General features: G+C 35.7%; 1 protein-coding gene across 5 annotated transcripts in view; it reads right to left on the bottom strand.

Moving 5' to 3' along the window:
- The window catches only part of VPS13A (vacuolar protein sorting 13 homolog A), a 256,968-nt gene that overhangs the window by 209,680 nt on the left and 33,756 nt on the right, over positions 1 to 13,532 (bottom strand). For 4 of the 5 annotated variants that reach the window (XM_025931580.2, XM_086685038.1, XM_025931583.2 and 1 more), the window contains exons 9-15: positions 13,366 to 13,446; positions 9,379 to 9,436; positions 4,785 to 4,912; positions 4,475 to 4,581; positions 2,433 to 2,604; positions 797 to 859; positions 190 to 319 (exon numbers count right to left, since the gene is read on the bottom strand). In XM_025931580.2, the coding sequence (XP_025787365.1) occupies positions 190 to 319; positions 797 to 859; positions 2,433 to 2,604; positions 4,475 to 4,581; positions 4,785 to 4,912; positions 9,379 to 9,436; positions 13,366 to 13,446 (739 nt within the window). Of the gene's footprint in view, positions 1 to 189; positions 320 to 796; positions 860 to 2,432; positions 2,605 to 4,474; positions 4,582 to 4,784; positions 4,913 to 9,378; positions 9,437 to 13,365; positions 13,447 to 13,532 lie in introns of those variants that run through there. The other variant, XM_086685039.1, reaches the window with a different exon arrangement.

Here is a 13,532-nt window from a genome sequence, read left to right as displayed (position 1 = left end):
TGACATATATATTTGCAATGTTATAAGAGTTTTATTGAGAGTAAGAATAAGTTACATATGATATGTATGCATATTTTGCTGATTTCAATTAAAAAATTTTCTGCAAAACTTTATTTTCACACCTGATGATTAGCTACACTAAATTAATCTGATGATTAACTGCACTACTATAAAATGAAATGGACCTACTTCCAGGCTTAACATCTGGCTGTTCTTTACTTCTTGGTTCTGACCAAGTCCACAGCCAGCTAAACCATCCTTTATTATCCTCCGAATCTTTTGCTCCTTCTCTGTAAATCCTGTATCCAGCTTTCTTTACCTAAATTTTCAAATAAACGACAAATTATCCTTATTTAGCAATCTAAATTAATAGAAATATGACACAAAACTTAACTATTCTAGTGAATAAATATAAACAACATACAAACTGACGACAAAACACAGTAACTGCAACATCAGCCAAACCTGAGAATGTAGGACTACCAGGTATGATCAGCCCTACTGTCTTACAAGTCACGGTGATCACACGACTCCCCCCAAAATTGGATTTTCACCTTCATATGAACTGAGTGTTTGATAAGCCAAATTATTTAGAAAGAATTTTTTCCCCATAGGACCTAATTTAAATGGATGGGGCAAAACATTAAATCAAGTTTTCTTATACTACAAGAGGCAAATTTGAACCCCTTCCAGGAAACAGCATATTATAGCACAACACTAATAATATGACTACATCTGTCAAATCTACACGGAATCTAGATTTACTTTTACTAATTGAAACATAATCTGGAATTACCTCAACTTCTGCCTGTTGTCTTGATATAGTTATATTAAATACATCCAAGATCTTTTCCAACTCCTAAAAATATAAACAAAAGTGTTTTTGAAATAACTTTATATACCTATATAAAGATTATAAAAGTTATAAAATTGCATATATAATCTATCAAATTGCTGCACTAAAGCAAAAATGTAATAGGAAGCAGAAAATAGATCATCTATCAACATAATATTCCTGTTAAATTCTGAGACGCAGTGCTTATATATGGGTCAGCCTGGAAACTGTACTGATGGAATAACCTTAACAAAGAAACCACACATGTCATGCACACGGGTGTTACAACCTTGCATGATTCACAGACACATACTAAAAGGTATCACACAGGTACTGCTTAAAATGATTTTGGGGTTTTACTACAACAAGGGTAAACACATTAGCGTCACTTTCAACTAAAAATTATAAATCCTTCATATTATATGCACAGTTGGTGCCATCTTTAATATAAAGTTGATCTGTATACATTTAAAACTTATTTTGAAATTCTACATTTTCCAAAGTTTTTCTGGCTACTGAAATAAACTGAGATAAGCTAAATATTTCATCATATCAATACATTATTTCCATGATTGTTTTTAAGAATTTCATGCTAAAATCTTTTTATCCTCCCTAGGAGAAGCAAACATGACCTACTATTATCCAGAAAACAGCTTGACTCAGGATTCTACTATCCAGCAGACTTGTAGGATTCAGGTTAAGATCCAAAATAATAAGTAAGGAAATCTGTATCCATCCCAAAAGGCCTCTAAACCCAAGCATTCCTAATTAGTCTAAGTCTGCAGAAAGTGTCCCACCTCGAAATAAAAATAAAGCTCAGTCTTCAGGGAGCTCCTAATTGGAATCTGGCCTAGATTCAGAATGGTTAATTTCAAGAAGGTACCTTCCCTCAGTCTCCCTGAACTGAACTTTATCCCACAAAACAAGCCCATTTAGAATATACTATAATGCTAAAAGACTAGTATTTAGGGAGTTCTCAAGACAGATAATGAAACATAAAGATGCTGGTTAAGACTAGAAATTCCACAAAATTATGACAAAGAAGGCTCTCTGTATGGGTAAAAAGTTCAGGAAAGTCCATACAAGAGATGGTACTTAAGTAGAGCTTTAAGAATGAGTAAAAGTGGGAGAGAGAGAGAGAGAGAGTGAGATGAGGAAAGGCAGATGGACTTGGCTACAAACGTAAGCATGGTATGTATAAAAGTCAAGAAATTTATTTAATAAACACCGTCAGATGTAACAGAGAAATGGAACAGTGACAGATAATGTAAGGCTTTGAAATAGAGACACAGAGAAGATTGGAATCAATGTAGCAAATGCTTTTTAGGCTTTTGAGGTTAAAAACGTCACAGTGTGAGACTTCAAATTACTATTTGCATGAACCCAGATCTCCGCAGATTCAGAATAGTCTCTAATTCCAACAGGTCACAGGAGAATATCACCAGAGCTCATATCACCCAAGTAAATTAAGAACAGGAGTATGAAAAAGTCTGGGTTAAAAGACAGAGTCAGTCAAAATTGAAGTAGGAAGTGTTAGTCACTAAAAACGGAGGAGTTATGTAGCATAAAATGTTCAACATTTTTTTTAAATGCTAACCTGCAAAGAGAGGAGAAGTTCACCAGTTGGCTTTTTAGTTGTTATCTTTTTTTTATACAGTTCTTTATACTGCTTCATTTTTTGCCTGTGTTCTCTAATATACTTCCATGACCACATCCGTAACCGGGGGCAGACATTTACTTCCAGAATACCATGTATAGCATAAGTCCACCTATAGTAAAAAAAACAAAAACAAAAACAAAACCCTAAACTTAACACCCTCAAACCAACAGTAGGAAATAAAGTTACTTCCACTCCAAAACAACATATGTACCTATATGGTGTACTATCAAAATGGTGTACTGAGTATCTGATTTTTCCCAGCCCTATTTAAGACTACATTATTAATCTTACCTCCTTCCAAAGTGGAAATAAACAAAATCACTAAATTTTGTTACAAAAAATATAGCTCTACAGAAAAACTATGGAAATATTACTTGGCAAATAGCACTTTAGTCACCTGAATATTAATTAAGAGTCAACTAAATTAAAAGTATTTCCAACTTCTAGAAACAGCAAGAGCTTAATAAGCGATTAAGACTTCTGAATTTAGAAACATTTTTTAATGTTTATTTTTGGGGGGGAGGGGCAGAGAGAGAGGGAGACACAGAATCTGAAGTAGGATCCAGGCTCTCAGCTATCAGCACAGAGCCCAACACAGGGCTCAAACTCACAAACAGTGAGATCACGACCTGAGCTGAAATCATACACTTAACCAACTGAGCCACCCAGGCACTCCAAGACTTTGGAATTTAGAAAGGGGTTATACTTCACACACATAACCCGACTTTCAAGTTCAATTATATAGGCTTAAAGTATCTAATACGAAAGTTTGGATTTTTTTTTTAAAAAGATATTGCTAGACACAAACTAAGATATAGTTTTTAATAGTCCCAAAACTATAGTTAATGAATGGTATTCTAGTATCTCCTTTTATAAATTTTCTTAGCATCCCTTGGGGCGCCTGGGTGGCTCACTCGGTTAAGCGTCCGACTTCAGCTCAGGTCATGATCTCACACTCCATGAGTTCGAGCCCTGCATCAGGCTCTGTGCTGACAGCTCAGAGCCTAAAGCCTGCGTCAGATTCTGCATCTCCCCCTCTCTCTGCCCCTCCTCTGCTCATGCTCTGTTTCAAAAATAAATAAAAACATTAAAAAAAATTTTAATTTTCTTAGAATCCCTTAACTCAATTTAACATAATAAGCAAAAGCCATAAATCAAAGTTTCTATCTGTCCTTTAAGAATATCTTAAAAAGTTATTCTTAAAGTCAATAAATTCACTTTTATGCTATATATTATAAATTTAAAAAATCAGATCAAGCAATTCTACTTCTGGGTATTTATGTGAAGGAAATGAAAACACTAGTACAAAAACATATGTACCCTGAGTATTCACTGTGGCATTAATAACAACAGTCAAAATATGGAAACAACCTAAGTATCCATCAATGAATAAATGGATAAAGAAAATGTGATGTGTATGTATACACATATACATATGTGTATACATACACACCCACACACATGCAATGGAATATTATTCACTGCTAAAAAGGAATGAATCTTGCTATTTGTGACAACATAGATGGACCTTGAGGACATTATGCTAAGTGAAATTAGACAAAGAACGATCAACACTGTATGATCTCACTTATATATGGTATCTCAAAAAACAAAAATAAAAAAACTGAGTTCATAAATACAGAGTACAGACTGGTAGATGACAGCGATGAGGCATAGGCAGTGGTTAAAATGGGTGAAGGGGATTAAAAGATCCAAACTTCCAGTTACAAAATAAGTCATGAGGATGTAATGTACCGCATGGTAACAATAGTTAATACTATACTGCATAGTTGAAAGTTGCTAAGAGATCATAAAAACTCTGAAGGAAAAAATTTTGTCATTTTATCTGGTGATGGAGGTTAACCAGACTTACTGTGGTCATCAGTTCACAACATATACAAATATTGAATCATTATAAACCTTAAACTAATGTAGTATGTCAAATTATACCTCAATTAAAAAAAACTAAGCCATATTACCATTCTCTGGCATGACAGTGAAGAGGTACATCAGGTTTGAATTTCCTATATGGCAGATTTTGCGTCATCATATCAACTGACTCAAGAAGCTCCATAATGCTGAAATACTAAAGAATGAAAATATTAAGTCTATTAAATGTTTCAGATTTTGTGTTCAACTGTTTAAAAAATTAAATGTTACTCTAAGACACTGTGGATTTCTGAAATACATTTAAAAATCTTAGTTCTGAAAAATAAACATTAAAAAGTGTCTTGGTTCTGCTTTTATCAAATTATAACTCAACTCAAAATTTCATTTTAAAAAAATCACCTGTGGTTTATTAAATTCAATTGCTATCTCATGTAACTCAACTTCTAGGTTTATCTTGGGTGCAGAGAAGTCAAAATCCGATCGCCGATTCATCTGAAGTTTGGCATTAGCAGATATGGGGCGAAACACTGGAAAATAATGCAAATTAAAAAAAATTTTTTATATATACCTCTTCTCTATTATTTTTTTAATATATGAAATTTACTGTCAAATTGGTTTCCATACAATACCCAGTGCTCATCCCAAAAGATGCCCTCTTCAATACCCATCACCCACCCTCTCCTCCCTCCCACCCCCCATTCAGCCCTCAGTTTGTTTTCATTTTTTAAGAGTCTCTTATGCTTTGGCTCTCTCCCACTCTAACCTTTTTTTTCCCTTCCCCTCCCCCATGGGTTCCTGTTAAGTTTCTCAGGATCCACATAAGAGTGAAAACATATGGTACCCTATGACCCAGCAGTAGCACTGCTAGAAATTTACCCAAGGGATACAGGAGTACTGATGCATAGGGGCACTTGTACCCCAATGTTTACAGCAGCACTCTCAACAACAGCCAAATTATGGAAAGAGCCTAAATGTCTATCAACTGATGAATGGATAAAGAAATTGTGGTTTATATACACAATGGAGTACTATGTGGCAATGAGAAAGAATGAAATATGGCCCTTTGTAGCAACATGGACGGAACTGGAGAGTGTGATGCTAAGTGAAATAAGCCTTACAGAGAAAGGCAAATTTTAAAAATTTAAATTGAGTTATATTTCAAGAGTCTCTAAGTACTAAAGGGATGGAGTTGAAAATATTGATTTTCATTTCTTATACTCTTTCTACTTTCCCAGGTTTGCACACTGCTAAAATTCAGTTAGATGAACTGTCAATTAAAAGATTCTTTTATCTTTTTCCTAACTATAATTTATATTTTCTTCTTTAAGTAAACAGACTAACTGAAATTCCCCTCAAAACACCAACATAACCCTTAAAGACAGGAACACTCTCTAAAAGGCAAAAATAGTGTAAAAAGTGTTGACAAAAATACAGTTTTAAAAGAATTACATTCAAAATGCTAAGAGGAAAGAGATTTTATTTAAACACTGACTTCTATTATAGAATTATAATTTTTGAATTTCTGGTCAGTTTCTATGTATCCATCTGCCTCCTTTTGACTTGTAAAAGGAGATTTGAGAAGATGAGTGAGAGTTTACCCAGGATAACCTTCCTGGCTCAACCCATAATCTAAGACAGATTAAACTAAACCTTTTATATTTAGTATCAAAAAAGGATAACAATATTCTTGCAAAGGGAGGCCAGTAGTAGCTCAATCTATAGAGAGATCAACTATTAAATTATCAGCTAATCTGTGTAAGAACATAGTACATTCCTCTGGTTTTAATCATCCCCAAGGCACAGCACTTAATTTTTTTACATTGAGCATTCAAATGTACTCAACATATTATACTCAATTATATACATATGTTGAACTTGAATAAAACAAGATATTCCACAACAGGAGACTGGTTAAATTCATCATGGTATATCCATACAATAAAATACCATACAGTGAAAAATAAGAAAAACTTATATGTAAATGGAAGGATACGTACAAAGCAATAAACCACTAAAATGATTCCTCTCCCCCACCTTTCTCATGTTACATGGAAGACTACACAACTTCCATACCCTCCCTGGTTGCAATCTCTATCCATCCCTGGGTTACAATCTCTCCTACCTCTCTCGGATTTTAGCTCCTGGCAACTCTAATTTCCAAGTGATTTCCACATACAAATGCTCTTTCAAAAACCAAAGCCTCTCAGAACCTTGGACTCCTACCCCTTACTTCATCCACTAAACCTCATCATGTCCATAGCCCCGCCCTCTCCATAAATTCAGTCTCAAGCATCCAACTCTCCTACCGCCACCACGTACCTCTCTAGTATTCTGATACCAAACCTCCAGGTCCTGTGGAACCTAACACTCATTGATCCTATTCTTTCTCTGTCCTTCACCTCCGCCTCATGTCCTCGGTTCCCTCCCCACCCTATTAAAATTCTATGATCGGTTATGTTAATCATTGCCCTGCATTCACTCTTCATTCCTTTGTCCTTCTCACTTTTGTCAGTGATCAGGCAAAACCCTAATTCTGGATAAAACCCCTCACCATGTATTCTACACCTATAATCTACCACAGAAGTTGAATTTTATCGGGGGAAAAAAAATTACACAGTCACACAGATCGGCCTCACTATGTCATAAATCCCACAGTTCCTCAATGTTGTTGAGAAATCATACAACGTTTAGTCAAGGACAGGCCAAATCCATACCCACAGCATGTTTTTGCACAAGCAGTGAACTAGGAATGATGATTGTTACACTTTTACACGGTTGTTTAAAGGAAAAAAGAAAAATATGTGACAGAGGCTGTATACACATGGCCTTCAAACTGAAAAATACTTAATTTACTACATGGCCCTTAAAAAAAAAAAAAAAATTGCCCAACCCCTACCCTATCTCAGTGGCTCTCAAAATTTGGTATTAATCAAAATCACCAAGAAAGCCTATTAAAACATAGATTGCCAAGGTTCACTCTCAGAGGTTCCGATTCAGTCTGTCTGGGATGAGCCCTAGGATTTACACTGCTAACAAGTTTCCAAGTAATACTGATGCTGCTAGTCTGAACTGCACTTTTGAGAACACGGTTCTACTCAATTCTCTCTCCCGTTAACCTACATGGGTATTTCACAGCCTCTCCTCCCTCCAAAAACCTCCCAACACCTCACATATTAAGAAGTAAGAGCTCATCAAAGAAATTCCATAAACTATCACCATCTCTACTGCCCACCCAGTATCAGGACTTGTGTCTCACGCCTGAAATCTGTCTTATGATTGAACTAATCATGTTCTCTGTGTGGAAAAGCACTCCACTTGTGCATGAGATCCTATCCCCTTTTACCCACATCAATAAAGAAATTATCCCTTCTCTATCTTGCTTCATTTATTCATGTTCTACAGATGATTCTCATCTCAACCTATGAACAAGCTGTTGACTCTCCAATTAAAAAAAAAAAGCCTTCAGTCCTCCTTCCCTCTCCAACAGGTATGCCAATTATCAATTTATTATCTGTGAACTCTGAATTCGTCCTTCATTGTCTATTCTAAAAACTAGACTTGGGCCCTTGAAATATTTTTTCTTTACCAGCTAGCGTAATACTAATCTTTATCAGTAGAGGGCGCCGGAGAGATACTGTAAGAGGAGTTATGTTTGCCGGTTCTAATGTGCTCATTCCACAGACTCCTGCACTGCCATGGTTTTTCCACCACCCAGCTCCCACAAAATGGCTCCTACAGAACTCTGCTCCTTCAGCGTCCCGCTCCTACGGTATGACAGCAGCTCCCACACTATGACAGACTTCTTCAGCACCAGCCTCCTGAACTGCACGGCGACTAGCAGCAGCCAGCAAATTCTCCCAGCACCCTAATGCAGTTCTCCAGTGAAGTGCCTCCCACAGGACAAATCTCTATGAGAATCCATAAAGTTCCTGAGGGTGAATTTCCAACAAGTTTAGAGACTTTCCTGGCAATCGGTGAGCCCTGGTCACATAGATCTCTATGCTGAGGCAGGCAGACCCTCTTCTCTGGGCACTCCATCTTAGTCCTAGGGTAGGGGCAGTTCCTTCTACTATTCCTTTTTTTCTTTAGAGTTCTCTCTACTTGTTAGCGAATCCTTTGTGACTCCAATCCCCTGTTACAGTCATTTTTTATATTAAACTTCCCCTGCTCAAATTACTGTGTGGTTTCTCTCTCATCAGGTCCTGACTATCGCAGCAGGAAATGACAGCAGGGCAAAGGAGAATAAGTCAAACTTAAGTGACAGACAGGAGAATCATCAATGCACATGACAAGAAATCTCATCTGTTCCTAATGTTTCCTTTGATGAAAATAATCTAGAAAATAAAACCAAAACCATGAAATGGATAGTTTAAGAGTGAAAACAAGACTCAACTTTAGGAAATTAATAAAGTATAATCATGAAGGTAGAAGAATACAGCAAAGAATCACTGAAGACATCAGACGACCAAAGCTAATAAAGAAGTTACCCACTCACCAATCGGTATTTACTGAGTACCTACAGAGTACAAGAAATGCTACTCCTTTCAACTTGAAATTTTACTCATTTCTGAAAAGTACATGTTCATTTCAGAAAATTTGGAACCAAATGCAAGTATGGAGAAGAAAAGTTTTAAATATACATTTTAAAAATAGTAAGATTACACTACAGACTATGGCAGCTAGCCTTATTAAACTGTATTTGCCATTTAAAATGTCTTAACATTATAATTATTATGAACAGTCCTTAGAGATTTACCACATTTATTACATCCTCTCTCGGGACATTTTTCTTTTCTATAGTTTTGAAATATAGCAAAAAGTTCCCCAACAATGAAGGGCATTGAACAGACAGCTGTTTTACTTGTGCATATGTATTATAAATACCTTGACTTATATGACAAAATTAACATGAAACATCACAGTGACATTAACAATGTTCATTAAAATTTATACCAATTACTTTAATTGTACTTATTTTATAAAATGTACTTACCAAAATCATAACCTTCTGGAACAATATTTTTATTGACAATACCATTCCTCAAGCTGTCCTATTAAAAGACAAACTGCTTTTATTTATATTCATGCCAACAGATCTTTATTCTACAAAATCCTACCATATGCAAAAAAAAAAAAAGCTGAAAAACAATTTAAAAAATAAAAAACTCAAACTTAGGAGGACTTAGCTATGGAAAATATTAAACTGGTTAGACAATATCCCATTAAACTACTACTATTAAAGAATGTTCTAGGAACTATTTGAATATATGTGTGTTTTTATATATTTGTGTACAGACACATATATAAAATTTGACAAAATTCAACATCCATTTATGATAAAGAATCTTAATAAAGTGGGAATGAAGGAAATACACCTTAACATAAGAAAGGCCATATATGACAATCCCACAGCTAACATCATGCTCAATAGTTAAAACCTGAAAGCTTTTCTTCTAACATTAGGAATGAGACAAAGATGCCCACTACTCTTGCCACTTTTATTCAGCACAGAATTAGAAGTCCTAGCCAGAGCAATTAGGCAAGAAAAAGAATGTAAGGCATCCAAATTGGAAAGGAAGAAATAAAACTATCACTGTTTGGGGGCGCCTGGGTGGCGCAGTCGGTTAAGCGTCCGACTTCAGCTCAGGTCACGATCTCGCGGTCCGTGAGTTCGAGCCCCGCGTCGGGCTCTGGGCTGATGGCTCGGAGCCTGGAGCCTGTTTCCGATTCTGTGTCTCCCTCTCTCTCTGCCCCTCCCCCGTTCATGCTCTGTCTCTCTCTGTCCCAAAAATAAATAAACGTTGAAAAAAAAAAAAAAAACTATCACTGTTTGTAGATGATATAACATTCTATATAGAAAACCCTACAGACTCCACCAAAAACTGTTAAAACTAATTAATTCAGTAAAATTGTAGGATACAAAATTAACATACAGAAATCTACTGCATTTCTACACACTAATAATGAAGTAGCAGAAAGAGAAATTGATAAAACAATCCAATTTACAATTACATCAAAAGGAATAAAATACATAGGAATAAATTAAACCAAGGAAGCCAAAGACTTATACACCAAAAACTGTAAGACACTGAAGAGAGAAACTAAAGATGCCAAAAAAAGGGACCATAGTCCATGCTCCATATTTCAAGATACATTGTTAGAAAGTCCATACTAGCCAAAGCAATCTACAAATTCAATGCAATCCCTGTCAAATTTCCAATGGCATTATTCACAGAAATAGAATGATCCTAATATAAGTATGAAACCACAACAGACCTCAAAAACCAAAGTAATCTTGAGAAAGAACCTGGAGATATCATAAGCTTTGATTTCAAATTCTATTCAAAACTACAGTAATCAAAACAGTATGGTATTGGCATAAAAACGGACACACAGATTAATGGCATAGAATAAAGAGCCCAGAAATATATCCATGCATATGTATGGTCAATTTCCACAAAGAAGCCAAAAATGTACAGTGGGGAAAGGAGAGTCTCTTCAATATGTGGTGTTTGGAAAACTGGACAGCCACATGCAAGAAAATGAAACTGAACCACTACCTTAGACCATACACAAAATTAACTCAAAATAGATTAAAGACCTGAAGCCATAAAAATCCTGAAAGAAAAGATAGGCAGTAAGTACCTTGACACTGGTCTTGCCGATGACATTTTGGACCTGACACCAAAAGAAAACTAAAGAAAAACAAGTGGATGGGAATGCAAGCTGGTGCGGCCACTCTGGAAAACAGTATGGAGGTTCCTCAGAAAACTAAAAATAGAACTACCCTACCACCCAGCAATGGCACAACTAGGCATTTATCCCTGGGATACAGGTGTGCTGTTTCAAAGGGACACATGCACCCCAATGTTTATAGTATACATATACATATACATATACATATACATATACATATACATATACATATACATAGTATATATACACAAGATGCGATTACTCGGCAATCAAAAAGAATGAAATCTTGCCATTTCCAACTACATGGAGGGAGCTAGAGGATATTATGCTAAGTGAAATTAGTCAGAGAAAGACAAAAGTCATATGACTTCACTCATATGAGCACTTTATGAGACAAAACAGATGAACATAAGGGAAGGGAAACAAACATAACAGAAAAACAGGGAGAGACTCAAATATGGAGAAGAAAACTGAGGGTTACTGGAGGGGTTGTGGGTGGGGGGGGTGGGCTAAATGGGTAAGGGGCATTAAGGAATCTACTACTGAGATCATTGTTGCACTATATGCTAATTAATTTGGATGTAAACTTAAAAAAAAAAAACAAAAGTTGAACACATCAAACTAAAAAGATTCTACAAAGCAAAGGAAGCCATCAATATAATGAACAGGCAACCTACTGAAGAGGAGAAGATATATGCAAATCGTTTATCAGATGAGTGGTCAATATGCAAAATATATGAAGAACTCCTACAACCCAATTTCAGAGAAATAATCCAATTAAAAAATGGGCAGAGGATTGGAAAAGACATTTTCCGGACAGATGGCCAACAGATACATGAAAAGGTATTCAACACCACTTATCATCAGGGGAATGCAAATCAAAAGCAACTAACACCTGTTAGAATGGTTATTAACTTTTTTCCAAAGTAGGCTCCATGCCCAGCATGGAGCCCAACACGGGGATGCTTAACTGGCAGAGGCACCCAGGTACCCTAAAACGGTTATTATCGAAATAACACGTGTTGGCAAGGATGTGGAGAAAATTGAACTCTTACACACTGTGGGTAGAAATACCAATAGATGCAACCCCTATAGAAAAGAGTATGGAGGGTCTTCAAAAAATTAAAAGGAGAACTACCATATGATCCAACAATTCCACTGCTGAACATTTACCCAAAGAAAAGAAAAACATGAGCTAGAAAAGATATGTGCACCTCCATGTTCACTGCAGCATTAATTCTAATAGCTAAAATATGGAAAAGACCTACATGTCTATTGATAGATGAATGGATAAAGAAAATATAGTATAAATACACAGTGGAGTATCATTCAGCCATTAAAATGAAGGAAATCTTACCATCTGCAACATGGATGAACCTTGAGGCCTTATGCTAAGTGAAATAAGTCAGAGAGACATATACCCTATGACCTTACACACAGAATGCTTAAAAAAAATTAAAAATAAAAATGAAAAAAAAGCCAAGCTCATACTCATGGGTACAGAGAACAGATTGGTGGTTGTCAGAGTGGGAAATATGCATAATGTGTAAACAGAATCAAAAGGTAAGAACTTCTTGTTATAAAAGAAGGCAGTTATGAGGATGTATGTAATGTACAACATGGCAACTATAGTTAGTAATATCATATTGTACATTTTTTTAAAGTTATTTTGAGATAGTGAGCAAACAATAGTGGGGGAAGGACAGAGAGACAGAGAGAGACAGAGAGAGACAGAGAGAGGGAGGGAGGGAGAGAAAGAATCCCAAGTAGGCTCCATGCTCAGTGCTGAGTCCGACACAGGGCTTGATTCCACAAATTGGGAGATCATGACCTAAGCCAAAATTAAAAGTCGAACATTCAACAGACTGAGCCACCCAGGTGTCCCTCATATTGCATATTTTAAAGTTACTGAGAGAGTAAATCTTAAAAGTACTCATTAAAAGTTTTGAGATTAACTATGTACGGTAATGGATGTTAGACTTATTGTAATCATTTCACGTTACATACAAATGCTGAACCATTACCGTGCACACGTGAAATTATGTATATATATGTAAATATAATTGTCAATTATACAAAATCGTCAATTATACAAAAAAATGGGTCTATACACATTTGTGTGCAGGCACATATATATTCACATATTTCTGCAAATGCTGCTAATGGATTTTGTCTAGGAAAAAAGACCACAAACTACGGTATGTTAATAAATGACGATGAATAAAACCAAATGCAAAATATACTAACAAAAGCATATACACACATCCCAAAAAGATTTACTTACCAATGATTCATCATAATCATTAAGGTAAAACAACTGAGACTTCACATTCCAATAGGCAAAAAGGTTATCCAATCGGATTAACTGAAAATAAATCAAGTTTATTACACATCTCATTTTCTTTAAATGATAAACATACGCTATTTTCAGAAGTCTCAAATCACTGAATC

Source organism: Puma concolor, chromosome D4 (genome assembly GCF_028749965.1).
Source record: "Puma concolor isolate L17-30 chromosome D4, mPumCon1.1.hap2, whole genome shotgun sequence".
NCBI lineage: Eukaryota > Metazoa > Chordata > Mammalia > Carnivora > Felidae > Puma > Puma concolor.
The sequence above is the reverse complement of the archived record's forward strand: the minus strand, read 5'-3'. Positions and strand labels throughout refer to the sequence as shown.